The 25,719-nt window shown below is 47.0% G+C and overlaps 2 protein-coding genes across 9 annotated transcripts in view; one reads left to right on the plus strand and one right to left on the minus strand.

The window, feature by feature from the left end:
- Positions 1-408: 408 nt before the first annotated feature.
- Positions 409-22,157, minus strand: LCMT1 (leucine carboxyl methyltransferase 1). The gene is made up of 11 exons (XM_060282908.1): positions 20,701-22,157; positions 18,986-19,077; positions 18,297-18,418; positions 17,388-17,464; positions 15,430-15,491; positions 11,609-11,711; positions 9,024-9,144; positions 4,945-5,046; positions 4,502-4,593; positions 4,010-4,107; positions 409-1,375 (listed from the first exon to the last, which is right to left on the minus strand). The coding sequence occupies exons 1-11, from the start codon at positions 20,778-20,780 to the stop codon at positions 1,353-1,355; spliced, it is 972 nt and encodes a 323-aa protein (XP_060138891.1). The 5' UTR covers positions 20,781-22,157; the 3' UTR covers positions 409-1,352.
- A 235-nt stretch (positions 22,158-22,392) lies between these two features.
- The window catches only part of ARHGAP17 (Rho GTPase activating protein 17), a 63,652-nt gene continuing 60,325 nt past the window's right edge, over positions 22,393-25,719 (plus strand). For 4 of the 8 annotated variants that reach the window (XR_009558574.1, XM_060282898.1, XM_060282900.1 and 1 more), the window contains exon 1: positions 22,394-22,750. Coding sequence is in view for 7 of the 8 variants with exons in the window: in XM_060282898.1 (XP_060138881.1) it covers positions 22,698-22,750 (53 nt within the window). In the remaining variant the exon portion in view is untranslated. Of the gene's footprint in view, positions 22,751-25,719 lie in introns of all 8 variants that reach the window. The other 4 variants (XM_035131127.2, XM_035131131.2, XM_060282899.1 and 1 more) reach the window with 3 other exon arrangements.

Below are 25,719 nucleotides of genomic sequence, written 5' to 3' on the forward strand. Positions count from 1 at the left end.
GGTCCCCGAGATCAAAGAGTAGCTGTCCATCAATGTTTGGATACAATCGGAAACCATTTTGAATCAAGATGGTGGACTAAACCTTTCAAAACTACGCAGATTTTAGCCACTGGTTTCAAAACTGCACTGGTTTTAATCAGATTTCAAAGTTGCACTGGTGTTTGTTTTGGGTTTTTTTTATTTCACAGCCTTCCCAAGGAGCAACACTAGTACCTTATATTCAGCCATTGTGTTTGGACGTATTTTTGAGCACACCGACCACTTATAATAACTGTATATGCTTGAAGTAGGATGGATGAATTATTCTTTATTGCTAACAGTAGCTGATGTTTCTTGTTTCTTTTGATTATGTTTGCAGTAAACAACAACAACCCCTTTTTAAGAGATAAGCAGAAACAAGGCGGTACACAATGTTACAAAAACCCAGTTTATTAACCCTTGCTACAGGTGAGTTAAGAGTACATTTCAACACAGCCAGCCAGCCAGCCCTTGACACAGCTGAGGAGCAGGGCCAGCCCAAGACATTTTGGCACCTGAGGCAAACCTCAAAATGGCATACCACCCGTCAGGGAAGAAGGGATGAGTGATGATTTACATCAGGAACAAGGTGGGGAGGGAAGATCTACATTGGGAGGAGACCAGCAGTGCATACTATTAGCCAAGGGGCCACTGTAGAGGTGGCATTGGGGGAGCAGATCCAGTCTCCAAGGAGGGCACCACAGGGGGCAAAGCATTCCTCTGAGGACGGGTCTGCTGCCTCTGTGGATCCTGCCACATAGGTGGGCCAGCCCCGCTGATGAAGTTCACACAGAGGGAACAGACACCTCACTGCAGCAGGGGCTGGGGACAGACCAGGAGCCACACCCCACAAAATAAAGAGAGGCACACATGACAGGAGGGGAGCCTTCAAGTTCAACGGAGAAAATATAAACGTATATTTCCCACCAGTATGTTCCACTCCCTCCCAAGAGTGGCTCAACCAACCTTCCCCGGCCCCAGTGCAACAGAGAGGATGAGCACATTCGGACCACCAGACTTCCATCATCTAACACATCTGAAAAACCCCAAACGCTCCTTTCTGTAGTAATTCCAAAGGACAGGTCCCAGGAGCAGGCAGAGAAGGGAAGAGAGTCTTGTTATTCAGTTGCTTGCAAAATTGGGGATTTATTTGAAACATGGCAAGATGACTCAGGGCCGGCAGTGAGAGGGACTGTCCCTGCAAAATGCTCCACTGCTCAAGTTCCCCAGGATACCAGCGATGGAGGGCTGGCGGGCAGGCTGGCACTGATGCATGCGGAGCCCCACCAGGAGAGGGCAGCAGATTCGCCTCGAGCTCCACTGGAGCAAACGCACTATAGAGCAATCTCCGCAAGGCCTATTTTGGGAAGAAGACAGGCAGACAGTGAAATCCAGTTCAGTTTAAATTGGATGCACAAGCAGGTAAGACCTTAGGGCAGGGATGGAGAGCCTGGGGTCCTCCGGAGGTTGTTGGACCACAGCTCCCATCACCCTGGTCCACCCCTGTGGCTGCTGAGAGCTGGTGTCCAAGAGCATCTAGAGGGCTGCATTCCTGCCTTATGGTGTAGTGGGAAACAGGACATCCCGCACTGAACTCTGGTATGCATTTGGACATGGAGTAATGGATGACTGAAGGGGACTCAATTGTCTCTAGGAAAAAAGGTAGAGTGGCAATTCGACATTCATTTTGCATAAAGTAGAATTAGCTAAGGTGCTGATTCCAGAGCCTCCAAAAGAGAAGCAGCTGAGCATTTTCCCCTCTCTTTTATTTCCCTCTTTAAAATGTCATCAGTCAGAATCATAGCTGGATCTGCAGGTTACAGGGCAAATGTAGCAGGATGGACACCCAAGCAAAACCATGGCTCCCTCTTAAAAGAATTATTACAAGGTCTGCCCTGCTGCCACCCCCCCCCCTGCTTGAGCAAACAGAGGTGTGTTGGGCTCCCTCCCCATGTGGGCTCTCAAGTCTGGTGATGACAACTTCCTACCCACAACCCTTAAGGGATGCATTTGCCCCACAGCCAGATTGCCAGGACACAGTGTCCACTGGACAAAGAGTTCTACTGTGTTCCTTTCCCCACTGGTGCTGCCATTGCAACATCAGTTTAAAAGGCGAGGCAGGATGCTTCATCTCATACTCTTGCCAACCTGTTCTCTACCTTTGATCCCAGCACACCTAGGAGTCCAGTGAAAGAGAAGGGGGAAACTAGGGTGAGGAGACCCTGAAAGAGTAATGAATAATCAGAGTATAAGAGATCTTCTGAGGTCCAGAATGTAATTCTGTACCTGTGTAGAGGCATTGGCTGGCTCACTAAACCATGGCTTGCTCAACAAACCATAAGCTGCCCCACAGGTGATCAAAGAAACCATGATTTGTTTCATTTTCCAGCTGCTCTTGCCTTTGTCGCTTGGGGAACATCTGAGTTGGGTGAGGGGCTAAACATATGGTTAAAGAAAAGGTGCTGGGCTCCCATGCAATGCCAAGACACAGTTAAAACAAACCAAGGTTCATCACTGTGGGTTGTCTGCAGTAAACAAACCACAGTCGTGCTACTGGGCAGGGTTCATATATAACGACGAGTCATAGATTAGTGTTTCATGAGAATCTGGCTTTCTATTGGAACAGCACAGGAAGGACTCATATGCAAGGGTCTCTGATCCTGCCTTGGGGGTAGGTGAGCTGGCCAGAGCAATTCCCCCACCTGCAGTAAAGATGGACGCTTCTCACAATGAAACTGGTTCGCAAAGGCTGCCCAATCTAGCTGTCTCAGATTGGGGTAGCAGAGGTAGGAAAAATATGGTTTTGAGGCCCAGTTCCAGATTTCCTCTTCTCCTTCCACCCCCATCTCCTGTATGCAGCTCCAGCTGAAATCCAAAGGGGCACAGAGGCAGCTCCGAGGATTTGCTAATCAGGAGGGTGGCTCCAGAGAGATAATGGCAAACAGCCCTGCTGGGAAACTGGCTGATGTGTGCACTCCGCTTCTCTGAAGCCAGTCGCAACAGGACTTACCGTTTCTCCTCTGGACGCAACCAGAGGGGAAACAATGCCCTTTCTGTGCACCCTCCTGACGCACAGACTGCTGATGGAGGACTGACCCAAGACCTTCGCCTTGACATGTCAAGTCCATTCATAGGATGAGTCACTCAACCAGGAGACACCAAGAGGAGGGGGGGGGGGGGAAGGCCAGGTCTGCACACACCTGCCTGTCCATGGCCTGCAATTTTAATAGGAACACACACACACACACCCTCAAAAAAAATTTTTTAAAAATGGGAGTGTTTGCATATTGGGCACACATTTTGGTAAGTTAGATGCAGGAAGTGCTTAGCGTTAACTGAACTCACCAGGGTGGTGGGAGGGGGGGGGGAGGAATGGAGAGGAAGAATATTTTCCCAAGCCTGCTTCCGCTGTTCAGGCTGAGCCCAATGATGCAACATCGGAGTCCCAGCCACACACCCCTTTTATTAGGTGCTCGCTGAGCCTGGAACAGCACTGCCTGTTCCCACCTGGGGTGGGAACTTCCTCACTGCAGAGGTACTGGAGCAAAACTCTGCAGCTTCCAAAGGTGGAAGAGAGGCACGGCCATTCGGATGACCCCTCGTGGGGTCTAGCTGTTGTCCAACTGTCCTTCTCCTATGTGGGCAGAGCATATTGCAAATGAATGGACAGAAATTAAGCGTCCTGTGGGATGGGTCACCTTTAGACAATATATGGCTTAACGTTTGTGTTGCAGGGTCGTTCCACGGAATGACAGTTTGAACCAAGGGTGTCTGCCTCCCCTCCCCCAACACATACCTTGGCATTCCTATGGGAACAGGAGCACCACATATGGAATCAAGTTCCGGGTGAAATTGGAAGCAGGGTGGGTGAATTACTCTCTCTGTATATCTGGTGGCAAGCAGGTCCACAGACTTGCCCAAGACCTCCCAAGAGAACCTGTGTCAGCCCTTCCAAACCCTCAAGGAGAACCTTGCCAAATCATATCCTCACCCAGGTTACTGGAATCCTTGGTAGCCCAGCACAGACAGTAATGTTGCATGAGCTGTTCGAGCAGTTCCTTCTCATCCAGAAACTCAAGTGCTTCTATCCTGGAAGGAAGAAGATAGGAAGGACATCAGTAGACACACACAGAGAGAGACCCCTACCTTCCAACCCAGCCTGCAGCAGAAGACAGCAGCAAGAGTGCTGGATTGGGCCCTACAAGATCTGGATTCAAATCCTGCAGCTCATGGGGCAGTGCTGAGCCAGACACTTTTGTACTCCATAAACCTTCTTTTCAATTGTTGTTGTTGTTTACTACCTAAAACAGTTTTTCTTATGTTGTCAATTTTCCTTTCCACATTTTTATTGTAAGGCACCTTGCTGAGGCTTGCCTTAAATGGTGGAGCCAAAAGATATTCAATAAATTTAGAAGTAAAAAAAAGAGAGAGCAGTCAAGTACTACAACTCCCATTGGTGCAAGAGCGAGGAGGAGGAGCTTACCTTCTGACATCATCTTTCGGCAAGCAATTATAGGCTTTCATCATATCGATGGCATTTGCTGTTTCCCAGCCGTTTTGCAGGAAACGTTCCTTCTGTGAAGGAAACCCAATGAGACGTATAAGCAGAAGGTTCTCCATCAGGCGAGATGGAAGGAGGAGAAGCAGGGAGGGTGCAAACCTCTGGGCCCCAGGTGCACCCACCCTTTTAATACAATTTGGCAGAAACTTAAAATATATGATGCATCTTTGAAACTAAGGCTGCAGGAACATATTCCCTTCTCCCCAGCACAGGCACAGGCACTATCCAATAGACTTAAAAAGGACCATCGGGGCAGCGGGGGGGGGGGGGTAGGAGGAAGGGATCTCAAACAGCACAGTGAAACCCAGAGGCAAGCATTATAAATTGTGCAAAAAATGCCACCTCACCCACTCAAAACATCTGACCTGGGAATCCAGAGATTTGCAGTAATCCACACCAACCAGGCTGCACTTCCGGCTCTGCAAGTTCTCAACCATGATCTGCCCAAATCGATCAGACATATTCACCTGGGGAGGGTACAAAAGACTGGCTGAAAGGGAGCCGGGAGAACCAGGACTGCCCCCCCCCCACCTCCTATTCAGGGAGCAGGTGTGCACAGGGACTCACTCACATGCCCTCCTTTATCGCAGGAAGCACTCCAGCCCAGAAGTCTCAAATCCTTAGATCCACAAACAACATTTTCCTTACCACCATGATTTGTGCAGCTGTTGCCCTCCAGTTCCCGTAGTGCCCCCTCCCTCCTGCCCTCACCCAACTGCCTCCTGCCTCTGAAGGACTGCCTTATTCTGAGGGGGGAGGAGAAGAAAAGGCAAGCATTTTTTCTAAACAAGCAAATTGTCTTTTCCATTCTTTTGTAAATGGTTTGTTTTTTTTTAAAGAAAAAGAAAGCTCAATGCCTATTGTTGTAAGAACTTTAGGTAAACCACTTTGTGAGGTTCACCTGAAAAGCAGTACATAAATACTGCAAGGAAAGAAAGAAAGAAAGAAAGAAAGAAAGAAAGAAAGAAAGAAAGAAAGAAAGAAAGAAAGAAAGAATCCCCCATTGCAAGCCCACTGCAGAAGTGTGGAGGTTGGTATCATGTGCAGAACAGGGAAAGGGCCCAGGGAATTTTGACCCATTTCAGTCCTGTTGCACTCAATCAGAAGTACGTATATACTCGAGTATAAGCCGACCCGAATATAAGCCGAGGCACCTAATTTTACCTCAAAAAAACTGGGGAAACTTATTGACTCGAGTATAAGCTGAGGCTGGGTGTCACAGGCGCGTTGGTGGCTATTCTAGAGTAACGACTCCTCCAGGCGTTGTCTTTTCATACTTTTATTTAGTGCTGATTATTTACAGTGCAGAGCAGTACTATGTACATGTTGTCCGTTAAGGGTCAGAACCTCCGAATGGAGATTCGCGCGTTTTCCTCCAGCAAAGTAATCTCGGCATACTGAATCTCCGCCCCCGTCGCTTCCTCCTCAGTTCCGGGGTAGGTGGGACTGGTCTTCTTCCTTTGCTTCCCACTTCCCTTCCCACACTGGGCATGGGCTCCGCTACCTTGCCTGAGCCTCGGACACCACTTCCTGAATCTCCGCTGGAGATCTCTTCCTCCCCACTAGCGCTCCCGTTGGGTGATGAGCTGCTGCTTAAGATGGGAGGGACCTGCCTGTACGTTCTGTCCCTCACACTGGGAAATGCAGCAGCTACTGGTAAATTTCAAAAATAAAAATAAATACTGTCCTATGCCTTTCCCAGTTGTCGGCGGTTGGGGTGGGGGGAAAAGCAGCGAGGAATGATCCCTTCCTCACTGCTTCTCCCTCCCCGCCGCCTCACACAGAGCAGGCATAGGACGGGGGTTCGGAGAGTCGCAGCACAGCGCTTCTCCGAACCCCCAGTCCTGTGCCTTTCTCTGCCACCGCCCGCCTCACTCGAGTATAAGCCGAGGGCAGCATTTTCGGCACATTTTTTGTGCTGAAAAAGTAGGCTTATACTCGAGTATATACAGTCATACCTCAGTTTAAGTACGCCTCGGTTTGAGTATTTTCAGTTTAAGTACTCCGCAGACCCGTCTGGAACGGATTAATCTACTTTCCATTACTTTCAATGGGAAAGTTTGCTTCAGGTTAAGTACGCTTCAGGTTAAGTACAGACTTCCAGAACCAATTGTGTTTGTAAACCGAGGTACCACTGTATAGTACTTTACATCCCACTTTGTGCAGATTTTTCAAAAAAGTGCACGAGAAGTCTGTATTACATCAGCAGGCATTTTGTATGGACTCTTTGTGTAAAATATGCACCTTGAATGCATCCATCTGAACATTTACATTTTGCATGTATCTTTCTCCATAAAATATGCATTTTGGTGCACCAAAACAGCAACTCTAAATCCAGGCAACTGAAAGTTGTGATCTAATCCACAAGCAACATGGAGGGGACATATGGAGATGTTTACGTTTGTCCTGCCCCAAACATGATGATACATACAGGTGGGGCCCTGTATGTGAGGTCCATTTAGACCAGCCTTCCCCCAAACCTGCTGCCTTCCAGATGTTTTGCACTACAACTCCCAATAGCTCTAAGCCAGTGGCGGTGAAAGTTGTAGTCCGAAACATCTGGCTGGCAAAAGCCGAGAGACTTTTTACTGTCACCAGCTGTGCCTGACAGGGTGCATAGAAGTTACAGAATGGTTTTAAAAAATAAAGTAAAGCACACATGGCAACAGGGTGGAAACCCTACATGAATGGCTGCTTCATGAGCATCTTAACCCTGGAATGCTCCCTTCTCTGAATGCTGATGGGATCTGATGGGAAAGCAGCCAGCTCCAGCAGATCAGTAGAAACCTTTCCTTCAACTGCCACCTCCGTCTGAATTCACAGCCAAAGCTGGTGTATCAAACCTCTCATCTGCATTTCCGCCCTCACTCAGCAACCAGCAGTTTCTCCTTTTCATGTGGACTTGGCTCACAGCTCAGCTACTCCCCCCCCCCACCTGCTCCATTCAAGCTGCCAAAGCCACAAAAAGCACAACATGATTAACATTCCATAAAGTTCCATAACACTGCCGGTTCCTTGAGTTCGGCCACCTCTGACTCAAAACCTGTTTTGCTCAGCATACGCACATACAGTATATATATATATATATATATATATATATATATATATATATATATATTGAGCCCTGCACTTAAAAGTGACTCCACTGGTGTGCTGGGGGTGAGTGAGTGGGTGGGGACACAAAACAAATAAATAACTGGGCAGAAACAGAATTGGTCTCCAATTGTTCTGGGGCACCAGCCTTCAGAAACTCTGCAGTCTCCCAGAGGTAAATACTTAACCCAAACCTTTGCTGGAATGCCTGCACTTCCAGGATGGTAACCAATGTTAGGCCTACATTGAGTAGTCCCACTGAATTACATTATTTCGTTTATAAATTGCAGCTCGTAACGCATCGCAAAGCAATTTACAGTGGAATCAAAACATACCAAAACAGCTTCATATATAAAAACAGTCAAAGCAATTGTATACAGTCATACCTCGGGTTGCGAACGTGATCCGTGCGGGAGGCACATTTGTAACCCGCAGTGTTCACAACCCACAGCGCTGCGTCTGCGCACGCGTGTGACGTCATTTTGCGTTTCTGTGCATGCGCAAGCACCGAAACCCGGAAGTAACGCATTCCAGTACTTCCGGGTTCGGTGTGGAGCACAGCCCGAAAATGCACAACCCACAGCGTTTGCAACCCAAGGTATGACTGCACATATAAAAAACAATAGGAAAAATACATTTTATACACACACACAGTCTAACATCAACATGAGCATGTACATAAAACCAATTCAAATCCAATAATGATACCAACTGGGATAAATACAGTCGTACCTTGGGTTACGCACACCTCGGGTTACGAACTCCGCAAACCCAGAAGAATTTTAGCCGTGTGTGCGTTCTGCGCATGCACAGAAGTGGCATGCACAAAGCGTGAAAATCGCAGAAATTGTGCTTTGTGCATGCGCAAAATGGCACTTCGGGTTATGACCATTTCGGGTTACGAACTGCGTCCCGGAACGGATCGTGTTCGTAACCTGAAGTACCACTGTATGTCCATTTAGAAGCCTGCAGAAAGAGGAATGCCTTTGGCAGGCGCCTAAATCACAATTGAGAAGACGCCTGTCTTGCTCAAGTTCCAAGGGGCAGGGGCCACCAAGCTAAAGGCTAGATTCTGACACTGTGCTAAATGGACATCTCCAGGCAGGATGGGATGTGCAGAATGCTGGGATCCGTTGTGCAGGCAGGGGCTGAGATGGCATTTGAGGTTCATTGTTTTCAGTAGGTCTACTTTGAGTGTGACTAGCATTGGATACCACCCATGGCCAAAAGCACAGAGCATCCTATCTCTCTCTCCCACCATTCCCGCTTTCTGTGTTTCAAATAAGGGATTAGTACTTGAGGCCCTTGCCATAGTGAGGAGCGCAAGAAGACTACCACTGCTTGGTCTTACCTGCTCGTAGTTGATAAACATGGCGGCCTGGAACAGGCCAGCCGCCCACTTGAGGAGGTTCGCAGAATGGTCTTGGGTCATATAGATCAGGACGCATTCTGCCAACAGGAGAGTTGGCAAACTTTTAAGTCGGGGGAGGGGGAAGAAAGAGGGAGGGAAAGAGAACAAGATCAGTATACATATATGGTGGATTATATATACATAGAATCATAGAATTGGATGGGACCCAATCCAATCCCTTGCAATGCAGGCACTGCAACGCTCTGTGTGTGTGTGTTTTCGCCTCTGGTATCCCAGAATTTCAAGAGCATCAGAGAAGAACAACACAGAAAGCTGCCTTTTACCAAACCACACCACTGCTCAATCTAGCTCAATTCCAGCAGCGGTCCAGACAGAAGGGGTCTTTCCCAGCCCCACCTGGGGCTGATGGGGGTTGTAATCCAAAATTTCCAGAGGGCACCAGGTTGGAGGGGAAGGCTGATCTACACCAAGCTATCCAGGGCCCCAGCAACAAGAAGGTGAAAAGCTGTTCACTCTAAAAGTGTCCTGCAAGCTGTGTGATTCAGGGGAAGGGGGAAAAGAGAGAGGTGTTTTCAGCTTTCAGGCTCTTCCGCTGAAGAGCCTTAACTCAGCTGTTAGAGCATCTGCTTTGCACACAGAAGGCCTCTGGTTCAATCCCCAATGACATCTTCAGGTAAACATGAGGAAAGGCTCCCTGCCTGAAACCCCGGAGAGTCACTGCCAGCCAGTGCAGACAATACTGAGCCAGATGGACCAATCCAAGTGGATAGCTCAGTTGGTTAGAGCGTGGTGCTGATAACCTTCCCTGCAAGTTCCTTTCACATAGAAATAAAGCAAATTGGCAGAAAGGGGTCTCTGCCTTCTGATCAGCTGTTATGAACTTGGTGAAGCAGCAGTAGGAGGAAGCCGGTCAGCTCAGCTCCCTCTCCTCTCTCCATTAGCCCAGCAAGCCAGAAACTGCCCACCCACCACTCCATCAGCATGACTCAAACCAATGAGCAATCTCTTTGCTAGCAGGGCTGCTTTCAGAAACTGACAGCAACAGGCAAAACCAACTGCTGGGAGCCAAAGGAATTCTATATGGAGCCTGGGTGGGCAGGTGGGGGAGAAAAGAGGTGTGGGAAACCAGGAAGAATGTAAGGGCTCTGCTGAATCAGGCCAAAGGGGGTCCAGATAATCCAGCATCCTGTTCTCACAGTGGTCAAGCAGAGGCCCCAAAGCAAAACCCTCATGCAGGCCCTGAGCTCAAGAGCAACTCTCCCCTCCTGCAGTTTCCAGCAACTGGTATTCAGAAGCATTGCTGCCTCCTACTGTGGAGGCAGAGCACAGGGTAGCCTTACCCTGCGTGAATTGTAGCTCCACGCTGCTTGTGTTGCCTACAGACACATTTCTGCTCAGTTTGTAGTCTGCACACCACAATGATCTGGAAATCCTATCTCTGTTCACCTCCTGAGGTCCACAGAGAGAGCCCAAACCATGAACGGGCATTTTTTTTTTAGTTGAGGGCACATCCCCCTAGCAGAAAGGAGAGGGTGTGGAGAAGAGAGGATTTGATTCACCTCTCAGCCTTATGGGAGGGCAACTTACAGCAGTACCTAAAACAGAAATCAGAGGCCAGAAAAATAGCCTCTGCAGATATATGCATGCCTTGCTAGGATTGCAAATGAGTGAATAGTCATCGGACCCAAGAAACGCAGTCAGAGCAACCTGACCTCAGGGCAATGTAACCACACGCATTCCAGCGGACACAATCAGTAGCCTGGAAAACGTAAATCACCTGGATCAGGACAGCCAGGCTCCTTTAAGTCTCAAAACTGAAGCAGCAAGAACCACAGACATGTCCTGCTTGACTCTGCAGTAAAACTCAATGCTGCGTTGCAGCCCTTTGGCAACCTGGTGCCCTCCAGATGTTTTGGACCATGACTCCCAGCAGCATACCTGTGCTGGCTGGGACTGCTGAGAGCTGTAGTCCAGAACATTGGGTGGGGGGGGGGGGACACAAGGTTGGCAAAGGCTGCTGCACTGAAACAATTTCCTTGCACTCTGTGTATCTGAACAACATCCACAGCTTTTAAAAACCAGGCTGAATCACCAGTGTTAGAAACTGAGATATGAAAGCTGGGCGCTAAATGGCACCTTAAACCTAGGTTAAGGGCCCAACAACAGAATGTCTAAGCACACATTTTTCTTATAACAATAATACAAAGCTGAAAATGAATGAACTGCAGTTAAAATATTATGTTCATTTTTCACATAGTCTAGTCCTTCCCTGTCCCACCCTCCTAATACTCCTAATATTCTTAAGAGAGTCTCTTATCCAGTCTTCAGAGAGTAGCTGGATGTGGGGAGACAGAAAAAGGTCCTCCTTTCCTTCCACCCCGCAGTTTTAATCTGAAATCTTAGGTGCAATACTGCACCCAGTGCTCAGAAACTGCTCGCGCTAATGAAATTCCCTGTCACAAAATGCGCCTAGAACAATGGGTGTTTTGAACACTGTGAATTGCTACCTCCTAGGCAGCACATTACCCAGAATGTTCCCAGAAGCCTTTGCACTCCAGTCTTACTGTGGATCCATGTTGCATGTCTTCAGCTTCTCCTCTAGTTTGGCCAGCTCTCGGAGATCTGCACCAACAATGGCGTAGCGGCTGGAGTCTAGGCTATGAGCATCTGTAGAGAAAGCAGCAGTTAAAGCCCTTTCATTTATCACTACTTGCCCAAGGCGAGCAAAAAATGCAATGAAATGAAAATCACAGTTAGGTGACCAGCAAGAGGAACTTTGCAGATGTTGCTGCTTTCTCTCCCTCCAAGGCCACAAATGCCTACATTAGGGAACTGTTTTAATTGTTGTGCTGTTTTAATGGGCTTGTTTTACTGCACATTTTAACTGTCAATGTTTAATGTTCTGACAGGATGGTTTTTAAATTTTGTGTATTTATACGTGTTGGAACGGCAAGTAAGTGGGACATAAAATAGATGATAATGTTAATAGCCAGCTAAAATTTGTGGACTAGTATTTAAAAGGCTGACTTAAATGCTCTCATTTCTCCAAACCCAACACATCAAAGCTGTAGCACTTTTAAAGATTTGGGGGATTTTACGGCCGTGACATGACACTAAATTGCATTCATAAAGCAAATGTCATTGACAGCTGGGAAATATTATCTGGTGATCGGATTTAAAAAGAGATTGGAAAAAAAACACATCTCATCCAGAGACATGAGTGGCATTTTCCAAGGATACCAAGGCTGGCAAATTTTGAGTTCTTAGGAACCTGGATGTACCTGGAATTCTCCCATTCTTGCCTTACACCACCCTTCTCCAACATGGTGCCCTCCAAATGTGGCTAAACCACAACTCCTACCAGATCCAGCAAGCATGGTCAATGGCTAGGGATGATGGGAGTTGCAGTTCATCAACATCTGGAGATCCAGAGGCTCTCCAAACCTGTTCTACGGCACAACTGATAGACAATTCTCAACCATTTGTTATCCCCCCGGTTAAACATTTTAAAGCACACACGAATACAATAATCTAAGTTTTAAAATAAATATAACAGCCCCTGCCAGATTATCCCTAGCTACCAAAAGCCCCCCAGCAGAAAACCACCTTCCAAAGAGGACCAGGCACCAATGCTCTCCAGGTGTTGCTGGACTCCAACTCCCATCAGTCCTAGCCAGTATGGCCAATAGCTAGGCATGATGGGATTTGGAGTCAAATGATGTCCAGAGAGAGGTGGGTTCTTTATCCCTGCTCAAGGGGAAGCAGCTCCCCTTGAGGAATTTCCAGCAAAGCAAGGGGAAAATTCACATCTTCATTCTTTCCTTAGTTAGATATGGAGATGTTGTCAAACTGCTGGAAAGCTTGCTTTCGGAGTAAAACAACAACCTTCCTTGTGAGAGGGATGCTTGCTCCTCGAGACTCCATACTCTAGACTGGTGCTGTGCTTGATGAAGCAAGAAGACTGCCCTGGAACCAGGAAGCAACCAAACCATTTGGGGCTCATGGAGCAGAAAGATGCGGCAGGGCAGGAAAGGTGTCGGAGGAGATTTCGTCAGCTGAAGCAGGAGAGAACAGAGCACCCGTGGCAAGAGAGGCAACACGGTCGAGGTGACTGGAGGTTTTTAAACAGAAGCTGGATTGCCATCTGTTAGGGATTTTTTTCACTGTGATTTCTGCATCGCACGGGGTTGGACTGGAATACCCTTAGGGATCCCTTCCAAGTCTACTACTATAAGATTCTATACAAGCTTTCCCCCAAACTACCAGCTCAATTCTGAAACTAGGTTTCTGAAACTCTATGATTCTATGATTGGCAAAACATTCCTGAAGAAGCTAGGGAAGACCATTTCGGGTTTCTGTAAGCCGAAATGGCAAGTTCCTCATCAGGGCAGGAAAGAAGAGGGAGTCTGGCTATCAAGCCGGGGCGTTTGGGGAGGGGGGGTGGAGAACATTTCCCAGTTTAAAATTTCACTGCGGAAAATTTCCCGCTTCATTACTAACCTTGAAAGGATATTGATTGCAAATACTATAAAATATTGGAGAAATCTGGCAGTTTCCAAGTCCCCTAGTCTCCAGTGGTGGCAATAACCCCAGCAAGGCAAAACTGGGGAGGTAGGCAGTATGAGCACAGAGCAAAATCTTAAGATGGTGATATGCTAGCCACCTTCAAATAAGTGAAGGGCTAGCACATGAAAGATGGAGCAAGCTTGTTTTCTGCTGCTCCAGAGGGTAGGACCCAAACCAACAGATTCAAATGACAAGAAAGGAGATTAAACGAAACATTAGGAAGAACTTTCCAATGGGAAAAGCTATTTGACAGCGGAACAGACTACCTGGGAATGTGGTGGACCCTCCCTCATGGGAGGTTTTTAAGCAGAGCTTGGGTGGCCAATTGTCAGGGATTTTAAATCTGTGACTCCTGCATTACAACTCCCTTCCAACTCTACGATTCTACAAGAGCTTACCCCAAAACTACCAGTTCAATTCTGAAACTAGGTTTGTTGTTAGGGGGATGCTCTTTCAGAGTTATGCCTCTATAATGTCTAAAACCTCCCTCCGATCTCCCACCTGCCATGCATCACCAATGGCCAGGGTTTTTTTAGCTGTTAAGTCTTGGACTCATTTGTCCCAGAAGCCGAAAGAAGATAAAGCAGCCTTAGCAACTAACGGACAACACTGTCAAGGGCAGCACAGATCTATTGGGTGACACCCAACGAAGCGTGCGGAGGAAGGCTCCTGCCATCAACGGAGGCGGAGGAACATAACGGCTGTCATTCCTGAAAGGCTTTCCTTTCCTAGGCAGCAAAAGAACAAGCAAGCAGCAGAGAATTATAAGCTCAATGTCAACCCACTGTGCAGCAACTGTGAAAAATAAAGCAAATTCCATGCTACGGATCATTAGGAAAGGAACTGGAAATAAAACTGCCAGTGTTTTGCTCGTATACAAATCCATGGCATGGCTGCATTTGGAATACTGGGTACAGTTCTGGCAACCTCACCTCAAAAATAATATTGTAGAGTTAGAAAAGTGCAACCAAAATGATCAAGGGGACGGAGCAACTCTGCTGTGAAGAAAACTTGCAGTATTTGGGACTTTTCAGTTTAGAGAAAAGGCAAATAAGAGGCGACATGGCAGAAGTTTAAAAAGTTATGCATGGCATGGAGAAAGCGCGTGGAGAAACGTTTCTCTATCTCTCTCATAACACTGGCACTGAATGTTGGAAGACGCAGGACAAATGCCCGAGACGTCACTTCTTCATGCAGCACATAGTTAAACTATGGAACTCACTGCCACAGGAGGCAGTGATGGCCACCAACCTAGATGGCTTTAAGAGGGGATTAGACAAATTCATGGAGGAGATGGCTGTCAGTGGCTATTCGCCATGATGGCTATTCCGGCTCTGCTCCCACAGCCGGAAGCAGTAATGTTTCTGAATACCTGTTCCTGGTGGGAAAAAAGGAAGGGTGGAAAGAGCACTCTTGTGCCACAATCCTGCTTGCGGGTTTTTCACAGGCATCTTGTCAGGCCACTGTGGAAATAGGATGCTGCACTAGATGGGCCACAGAGCTCTTCTTATGTTCTTAAGCTGTTAGGAATGTGTGGGGAGAGGAGAGACAGGAAGTCCCAACAGAACCCTAACATTCCTTGTCAAGAGTGTGCCAGTACCTTTCAAGCAAGGGGCAAAGAGCAGTTCTTTCACAGGCTGATTCAAGGAGCAGCAAATATGGGTTGGTAAGAAAGCTCGGCAAAGAAAAGGTTAAATGCAATACAAGTGCATTTTGTGAAACATTGAGAAGGTGCCCACATAGCAGAATAGAGTGAGGAGGTGGTAGCGGCTTTAGAAATGCCACCTTGCTTTACCGATGGATTTTAAAGATGACTCACCCATTAGAAGAGATTCCCCTGAATGGCTTTCCATAATTGGTTTTGACAAGGGAGGTTTTGATCTGTGGGAGAGAAGGACAAAAAAAAGGAAAAGAAGGAAAAGGAGTCAGCGAGTCATTGCTGGTGGAAGCTGCAAAGAGAGGGAGGCTGTGTGTGCCCCCTGCTGGAAAGAGATCACTAGGCCTGACTGCTGCAGAGCCCAGTCTCTTGTGTATTCGCACCATCTGGGCAGTAAGATGCATTGTTCCATCTAGCTCAGTACTGTCCACACTGACTGGCAGCAGCTCTCCAGGGTGTCAGAAAAGATTCTCTCACAGCCCTCCCTGGAGATAGCAGGGACTGAACTTGGGGCCTTCTGAATGCAAAGCAGATGCTTCAACCATTGAGTCACAACCCTTCCCCTACTGTAGGGAAGAAGGGAAGAAAGGTCCATTCAGGGGAAGCTGTCCAGGAAAGGGTAGGCAAGCAGGGATTGGCTCCTGGACACACTGAGACATTTCCCTTCTCATATTGCAAAAATACATGCCCCTGCTTTCTGCATTGCAGGGGATTGGACTAGATGATCCTTCGGTTCCACTTTGAACTTGACAATTCTATGATTCTGTGTGAACCTGTGTGTGTCTGAAACTGACAAGGAGCAGTTCTCAGACTGCACAACATCCCGCAAGCCCTTCCCCAAGTTTGTTTCAGATACTTTGCTTAAATTGAAGTCTTGGGTCTACTGCATCTTGTTCTCCACAGTGCAGCCAATGTTCAAGACAATGCATGATCCCCTCTTTACTAGGCAAGACTAAGGGTCCTTTCACAAGCTATAAGACCCCCACGGCAGACCTGCTAAGACCCTAACATTTGGTACAGGAGTCATTTCACTTTCATTCATTCTAACATTTACATTCAACTTTACAATCCCGTACCAGGCTTTTGAAGCACCTCACAACAATATTAGGATTAAAAATACACACTGCAGAGAGCTACAGTTGGCTGATACTAATAATTTTGGGACTCTTCCAACCCTACAATTCTATTATTCTATAACATCAATAAGTGAGTACACAGTTGCAAGTCAGTAACATGTGAACTTGCCCAACTAACTGGCAAACTGTAACACGTTTGTTTGGGTCCCACACCCCAATAAAGCTTTTTGCAACTTGTGAAGCTACTCCTGCACTACAGAAATAAATGACTCAGAAAAAAGAAACTTAACAAAGAATAATTAAGATTGTAATCCTATAACTGGGGAGTAAGTAAAATCAATGAAGATTTCCTTCTGAGTAGACATGCCTGGATAGGCTAGTGCTTCAAGAGTGAAACTGACAGGAATCCTTTTAAACAAGAGAAAATCTGAATCTGACCTAAACCTTACAAGCTTTGTGCATCTATTTATACAGAATGTTGCACCCTATAGGAGCTGTAACTTTGCCCCAAGACCCTACAACCAAACACGCAGGGTAACAGACCCACTGAAATGAATGAACCTAAGCCAGACATGTCCATTAACTTCAATGGGTCTACTCTGAGTAGGACTAATACTCTTCGAAAGAAAAGACTTGATATTTTTCAGAACTATATTTGCATGCCGAAGAAATCTCAGCCCTTCACAGTTGCATAGTCACATACATTTTTTTTCATCCTTGCCCCCCATTTCCAACAGGCAAGACCATGTGACAATTTAACCTGGCCTTTGAAGCCCAAGAAATACATATTTTAGGACCTACCCTATTCTCTTAACTATATTTAACTGATTTTAATACTGTTATTTTAAATTATTGTAACTGACCCTGGGACTTCATGGTGAAGGGCAGGTAAAAAACCTAAAATGATAACGATAGGTGTTATTTTTTGGAGGGGGGCAGTGACGCTTCATGACTAGTAAGAGTTGGCCCCAACTTTTCTTCTCAAAACCGAAAAACATGTTCATCTCAGTCAAGCTGAAGTAGAGCACACACCCAGGCACTTACTTGATGTGGTGGATTTTCCTTGTGACTATAGATGGGAAGTCAACTTCAAAATATTTTATTGGAAGCAGATTATCATCCTGAAAGGGATTGGGAGAGGGGGGGGAGGGAGAAGCCAGACGTTCAGCTCACGAAGAGGCACACAATTCAGCTCCTCAGTTATGTCCCAGGTCAGTAGTTTTCAAGCTGTCTACTTTTTAGAAACCCTTTCCACACTGAGGAGGCTTTGTGTATATTCTAGAGCAGCATTGGCCAACCCAGTGTTCTGCAGGTGCTTTAGACCACAACTTCCATCAGTTCCAGCACCACAGCTATGTTTTGGACTACAGTTCTCATTGGCACCAACCAGAATGCCTACTTTGGACTATAAATCCCATTCCCCCCCCCCCCCAGCAAGCAGGGCCACATTTTGGACTGCAGCTCCCATCAGATGGGGATTACAGTCAATAATAATAATAATAATAACAATAATATTTATTTATTTATTTATTTATTTATTTATTTCTCCCCCGCCCATCTGGCTGGGTTTCCCCAGCCACTCTGCTGAAAAAGCATCAGGACACCATCTTGTTGGGGGAAACTGAGCTAGACTTCTCCGTCATGCATGGTGCAAGCCCAGGCTGTTAGCCTTGAGATTCCCCTCACAGGAACCAAACTCACCCGGAGCTACAAATGCAGGGGAGAAGAGTAACAATGAGTGGACAGGCCATCTTTCAGCAGACCATGCCCTCATTAATAACACCGAGGAACCAGATTGAAATACACTGCCTTGGGTTGTTTTACTAGCTACTGTATAGATTACCGCAATAAAAGCCCAGGGACAAAAATACTTTTGTAAGTGACCACTAGAGGCTCCCCTGGAGCTATAAAAGTCCTTCTTTGCACTTGCGTTAACAATGCATAATTTCTCACCTTTAATTTCCAGAACAGAGTGTCCATGCCAGCCCCCAGGTTGATAATTTGGCAGTTGCATTCAGTCTTCTGCAAGAAAGCCTTAAGTAAGCGGCCAACTCCCTGGACACGGGCATAATACCCTAACAGAAAAACAGTACTGTAAGAATCAGACAATGCTAACCAAGAGGTGACAGAGTATCTCCGTCAATTCTAAGTACATCTTGCAAAATGTTGTCATAGCTGTAAGAGAAAATAACAACACCTGCCCTGGTGCAACAGACATGTTGGTCCAACAAACAGTCTTAGCAGTGAGTGCTGGCAGGTCTGCTACCTGCCTTACAGGCCTTTCCCACCTAGCCTTGGAGGGCAGGACCCTGACTACAGCTAGAAAAGTTGAGGCTGCTGAACAGACTCTTGGGCTGGTATGCTGTTTAGGGTGTTTTGTTTTGGGGGGGTGTTGCTGTTGCATGTCTGTATCTTTATTTTATATCTTGTTTTGATTTATGCGGAAATTGTTCAGTTTGGTTGTGTATTATTTATTGTTTATGACTACTTTTGTTATGTTTTAGTTACCGCATGTATTTTGTTTTCATGTTGTAAGCCGTCTTGAGTATGGTTTGAATTGTGGAAAGGCAGTATACAAATAGAGTATGTATGTATGTGGCTCATGGAGCCCACTTTGGACTCATACTTGCATACAAACTTACCACGGCTGATTTCAGGCGCCTTCCTTTCTTTTGGCAGCCTCACAAAATAATCAAGGTAAGGATCCTTCCAGTAGCCAACGTTTACTGCATATCTGCCCAAGGGAAAGAGAAAGGCCCTCTTAACAAGGCTGGAATCCATGGTCAGTCAAAAACATAATTCTAGAGGATGTGGACTTTGATCTAATCTATGAAGGGGATTCTTATGTTCTGATTACTTTGTTGAAAGCATTTTAATTCCTTTCTTTAGCCATTAAAAAAAACCCTCCCAGAGCAGCTTACAAATGTCATTGATGTGGTTACAGTGGATCAACTGCTAGCTAGGATGACTGTGCTCTGCCTCCACTGCAGCAATGCTTCTGAACACCAGTTGCTGAAAACCACAGGAGGGGTGAGCGCAGTTGGGCATGAGTCCTGCTTGTGAACTTCTTCCCAATGCGGCATCTGGTTGGCCACTGTCAGAACAGGATGCTGGACTAGATGAGCCCCCTTTGGCCTGATCCAGCAGGCTCGTCTTATGTTCTTATAGTTTAAGAATGCACGGTGTGAAGACGCAGGGTAATGCCTTATATACCAAGTCAACCCATTGGTCCTACTGAATAAGTAATACCTACACTGACTGGCAGCGACTCTGCAGGGTTGCAGACCAGAGTTTCTACCAGCCCTATGTGGAGATGCCTTCAGGGCCGGATTTAGGTTTGATGAGGCCCTAAGCTACTGAAGGTAATGGGGCCCTTTATATGTTCAACTGTCCTTTGACAACAACAAATTGTCGCTGTTTTTTTGTGTTGAATATATGCTATATGGTAATTTATGTACCTAATAGGTATCTAAAGCCATTTGCACATGTTGCCATGCAACCAGTCCATGCAGAATGTAGGTACCCTATATATAGAAATGAGCAAACCAGTGATATTTTAGGGAGCAGACGAGCAGGCGGGGCCCATTATTTACATGATAGGAGCCTACACAACACAAATACTGTTGCTGTTATGTGGGTTTTATTTTATTTGTTTTTTATCTTAGATTTTGGAAATGTACATCCAGTTTTTCTTTTCCTTTAATCTTTTTGGGGGGGGCAAGAGAGTGGGGCCCTAAGCTATAGCCTGTGTGGCTTATACAGTGGTACCTCGGTTTACGAACTTAATCCATTCCAGAAGTCCATTCTTAAACCGAAACCATTCTTAAACCGAGGTGCACTTTCCATAATGAGGCCTCCCGTCACCTGTGCCCTTCTACCGTTCAGATTCTGTTCTTAGACCGAGGTAAAGTTCGCAAACCGGGACACTACTTCCGGTTTTGCGCAGTTCGTAAACCGAATCGTTCGTAAACAGGACTGTTCTTAAACCGAGGTACCACTGTACGTAAATCCGGCACTGGATGCTGTCATTGGAGATTGAACTTGGGACCTTCTGCATGCAAAGCAGATGCTCTGCCACAGAGCAACAGTACTCCATACCAAGGCATCTCTTTTTTCACACATACACATACCTCTCATTTTGCTTAATGCTCCTAGGCAGTTGAAGAGCCCCTACTAATGATAACAATACTATAAGCCCGGGGAGCTGCTCTTCTTCTGCAACGAGATAGCGAAGAGCATCCCCAGGGCTGAAGTCATACGACCTGGTTCCCCCTTGGCCCCGCCCCGTTCCCATGAGGTGGGAGGGTCGTTGAAAAGAGTGGGCGTGGCTCCCGAGGCTCCTCGCTCGCTCGCTCACCGCTTGCAGAGGGAGGCGTCGTCGCAGGTGCCCCTCACGGCCTCGTCGCAGATTTCCACGTCCCGGGAAGTGCTCGCCATCGCCGGCCGGAGAGCAAGGTGGGATCAGGTCAAGAGAGAAGAAGAGCACAAGCTGCCCATGCCTGGGCCGCTGCTACCGCTGCACCCTCAGAGCACCGCTTCCTCACCTGCCAGCAACGGCTATGCACATTGGCCCACGCCTGCGCGGTTTCTATTGGTCGACGGAGACGGGTCAAGCTTCCTTGCCCACCCCCTTATCACCGCTCCACTTTCCATTGGGCAGAGGCTTTGTCAGTTCCACGCCGAAACCAATCAAGGTTAGGAAGTGCCGCCGGGAGGGTCGCAGGATTTGCCGGGAAATGTAGTCTCTCGCTAAGAGGGCGGAACCGTCGCCAGTCTTTTGACAGCTCCACGGTGGATTCAGCCAATGAGGACAGACGCTAGATACTGTGGGAATTGTAGTTTCTCGCGATACGGGGCTAGGCAATATGCAAAAATGTAAGAAGACACCAGGTGGTAATCACACTTTAACCGACTTGGCTTGGCAATATTCCCCCGGGCTGAGGAGGCCATGGAGCCTGGTTGCTCAGAATGCCAGCATACAGTATTCTCTATGTATTTAACTGCAGTTTCTGTGCTTGGACGTATTTAGGTGATGAAGCTTCCTGGGCCAGTTGTGTTATCTCTTTGCCTATCCTACCGCACAGGATGGTCGTGAAGAATAAATGGGGTGGAGAACATACGAAGACTCTTTCAATGCTGGTTCAGGCTAATGACCAATCTAGTATTAGTATTAGTGCAGCCTTCTGTTCTCATAGTCTCCAGATTTCCAAATGTGAACCCCAAAAGCAGGACCTGAGAACAACAGCAGCTCTCCTCACTTGTGATTCCCAGCAACTGGCACTGAGAAGCGAGTTCTACAATTTGACCATGGGAAGCACTTTCTCTTATTTGTCCATCTCCCGTGGAAAAAGTTAGGTGTCAATGTAAAGACGTGCCATTTATTTAGCTGTTCAAATTGTCCAAGCACAGAAAGTCTGATAAGCTTTTGGCACCAACCTACTTACTCACCCTGCAACCCAACCTTTGGGTTGAATCTGTGCCACTGCTCTTCACGAAAATAACTACTTGGTTCCCACCCACTTTGTTACTGATAAGACTGTACGATTTAGTTGTGTCCCCCCCCCCCAATATTGTACCCCACTTCGGAATTATTTCGAAACGAAAAGCAGTAACCTAGTATAAGTAAATAAATAGGAGTTATTCCTCCTGTCCTCCTCGGTGGGGTTTTTTAAATAGTTGTTTTAAATTCTTCTTAACGTTGTGATCCACCCGGGAATCTTAAGGTGAAGGGCGGGTAATAAATTATTAATAGTAACATTTATATTTCACCTTCTATCCTCCATGGGGATCAAAGTGGCGTACATGATTTCCCCCCCTCCCCTGCCCACTTTATCCTCACAACAACCCTGTGAGGTAAGAAGTGTCTGATGCACTCCCGCTCCCCGCTAGGAGAATAAAAAGAAAGAAGGCGCCCCCACCGGAAATCGGCCCTCCTTGTCGTTTTCTTGTCTTGCCTATAGTATACGAACATTCCGAGTCAAAACCGGAAGCTCGGGGTCGTTCTGCCGTCCGCTCTCTATGGTCTCTATCACGTGGCTGACGCCGGAGGAGCAGCAGCCGCCCTGCGTCCCGCCGAGTGGAGCAGGGCGGGACCGCAGTTTGCCCGCGGAGCAGCCGGAAGTGGCGGAGCCTTCCGGTGTGTGTGTGGGCGGGGGGGAGGGGGTGTGAGGTGCGACGCCGGCCCGGCGACGACGGAGAAGTTGTGAGGGAAGGTCGGTCGGAAGGTGTCGCCGCCGCTGCCGGTGACCGGGCAAGGAGCGGGCAGGAGGAGGAGGAGGAGAAGCAGCAAGGACAGCGACGACCCCCCCCTCTCCCCTCCGCCGCCGCAGCCCCGCTCCCCTCGGAGACGCCATCATGAAGAAGCAGTTCAACCGCATGAAGCAGCTGGCCAACCAGACGGTGGGAAGGTGAGAGCCCGGCCGGCCGGGAACGAGGGCACGGGAGACACCTCAGAAATGCCCCCCCCCCAAAAGAATCCTGGGAACTGTAGTTTCTTAAGGGTGCTGGGAGTTGTAGCTCTTCGAGGGGAACACTACCATTCCCTGGCTTCTTTTGGGGGGTGGAAAGTATGTACCCAATACTGAGCCAGAGGAACAAATTGGCTGCTTTGGGATAAGGCAGCTTCCTCTGTTTCTTCCCCACCGCCCACCCCGCAGTAGATGAATTTCTTGTGTGTGAAGGACAGCCACCCTTCACCCTCAGACCTTGGTTTATCTGGGTTTTTAATGTTGACACTCGCTAACATAAGACTCCAGGTTTCTAGGTAGGAGTATTTCTCCCGCCTTAATAGGAAGGCTGGGAAATTGAACCTGGGAATTGAATCCAGGAACTTTTCTATCCAAAGCAGATGCTGGGGAAGGGGCTGTAGTTTGGTGGAAGAGCAGTTGCTGTGAATGCAGAAGGGCCTAGGTTCAATCCCCCCCCCCGACATCTCTCTGTAGGGCTGGGAAAGACCCTTCTCTGAAATCCTGGAGAACCATTGCTGCCAGTCTGTGTTGACAGTGTTGTGATAGGTGTGCCAGTGGTCTGACTCCGTACAAGGCATCTTCCGATGTTCTACCACTGGGTCTTCTAGCTTCACGCAACACTCTTTAAGTCCAGAGTCTTTCTCCTCATGCTTTGCCTTGCCAGCAAGTTGTGTTTCCTCCATGACAAACATCCACACCCAAAACAATGATAAATGGTTACAATTTCAAGCATGCGCTCTTAGAGGCATCTATTATTATTATTAGGTGCTATGGTGACGATTCTGCCAGCATACAAAGAGGGCAGGGCTCTGCCAAGGGTCATTTTATTTAGAATTGGACCCAAGGAAGCACAGGGAAAGAAAATGGAATAATGTGTTTTTAGCATTGCAGTGCAGTCCTTTTCATATCTACTTTGAAGTTAGCCCCACTGAGGTCAATGGGGCTTACTGCCTGGTTTAGGATTGCAAACTTAATTTCAGTAAAGGAAGTAGGGAATTTTTGCCAAAGGATTCGGGGGGGACGGGGACGGGACCGAAGCTTCTTAAAAGTGGCCCACATGGTTTTAAGAGGAAATGGTACAATATTTGCTTTCTGTGTTCCTGCCATTTTTTGTGAGAGTGGTTCTTATTTCGGGTTTGGTGTGTTGGGGGGGGGGGGCTCAGTTAATTTCATTGTACACAGGTTGTACATTGACAATAAAGGTATTATTATTATTATTATTATTATTTGCTTTGAACCCCAGATGAAGGCTGGTGGTGAGCTAGGCTAGGTTTGGAAGAGAAGTTTATAGACATGCTGTAGACGGCTACTCTCCTCATCCTGGTGATTTGCTTGGTTGCAAATGGCCTTTACCTCAAGTGTTCTAATTTTCAAATTTCTGATTCAGTAGATTTGGAAGACCTGATGTTTTGGCATGCCATGAATGACCTGGTCTTTACTCATCCTTGGTCTTGTAGTTATGCTAATGAAAACCTACCTAAGCATGATGATGTAAAAAGGAGGAGGAAATGTTGTTACCTGCTTTCAACCTCAGGAGTAGGGTGGATGATTGTTATGAAGTATCACCAGAAGGATTTCCTTCTCTCACCAACAGAGGTTTGCTAAACAGAAAGTAGCCAGCTCATTCTTCCTCATGCTAGGCACATGCCAGTCTGATCTTAATGATGAGCTGGAGAGCAGGGCCAATATTAAAGCTCAGTTAAATTCAAATGGGTTCAGGTCAACCCAGTCCTAGGTAATTTAGGGCTTTGAAGGTCAGTACCAATCACTGAGCACAGAAACAGATTGATAACCCGTGTGATTAATGTAGAATTGGCATGATACTGAGCAAATCTTGGTGCCCAATTCTGGGTCCAATTGTAGCTTCCAAGGTCTATAGAAGAGCAACCTCATGAAGAGGACATTGTTAACAGCTCAGCTCTGATGTAGCCAGTGCATGACTGACTGAGGCTAGGCCTGTCTTCTCCAGCTGTGGCTGCAGTTTGAGAACTAAACACAGCTTGGCCGTCATTGCTACCTGAGCGGTGAAATAGGCTCTTAAGCTGTGTTCTTGGTGGCTCCTGGAGCATGCAAAACATCATATCCTGTATGCTTAAGTGCTGGCGCATTGACTCATGGGCTCACTTCAGTTTGGTAAATAAACTCGTGTTTGGTTATTTCAGAAAACATGCCCGGTTGCAATGGGGCAACCAATGAATGCTCTGCTGAAGTGGGTTAATAATACTTCTGAAGTGCTAATGTGTTGTAGTGAGGAACATTTCACTTCTTCTTTTGTTTTCCTGCAGCGCTGCAGAGATTGTTGAGTTCCCTTCTTCCACTAACTCCAGATCACTGAGACGATAATCTGTTAGATCACACAAAATTCTAAATAAGGCAGGGTTGGGTGTGGGGACATGTTTGGTCAGGATCTCCCACCTGCTGGGTTGCACTGTGGAGAACATGCTTAGCTTACATATCAGGAAGTTCCTAGTTCAAATCTGACATCTGCTATGAACTTGCTAGGTGACCTTAGGCAAGTCTCCTTCACTCATTCAGCCCTTACTTACAACATGAAGTTGATAATACTAACCTTACCTTACAGGGTTGTTGTAATGACTAGAACAAGCCATTTAAATACTTCTACTGCAGGCATCCCCAAACTTCGGCCCTCCAGGTGTTTTGGACTACAATTCTCATCTTCCCCGACCACTGGTCCTGTTAGCTAGGGATCATGGGAGTTGTAGGCCAAAACATCTGGAGGGCCGCAGTTTGGGGATGCCTGTTCTAGTGCTTATTATCAGTATTATGCGTTGACATTCATTTTTAATAACAATATCAATTAGTGGATTTATTTCTAAGCAACTTATTAATGAAGCAATTTAGAGTGTTCAAAAACTAAATGCAGGGATGGGGAACTGGGGGCCAAATGC

This window comes from Zootoca vivipara, chromosome 14 (assembly GCF_963506605.1).
Source record: "Zootoca vivipara chromosome 14, rZooViv1.1, whole genome shotgun sequence".
Classification (NCBI taxonomy): Eukaryota; Metazoa; Chordata; class Lepidosauria; order Squamata; family Lacertidae; genus Zootoca; species Zootoca vivipara.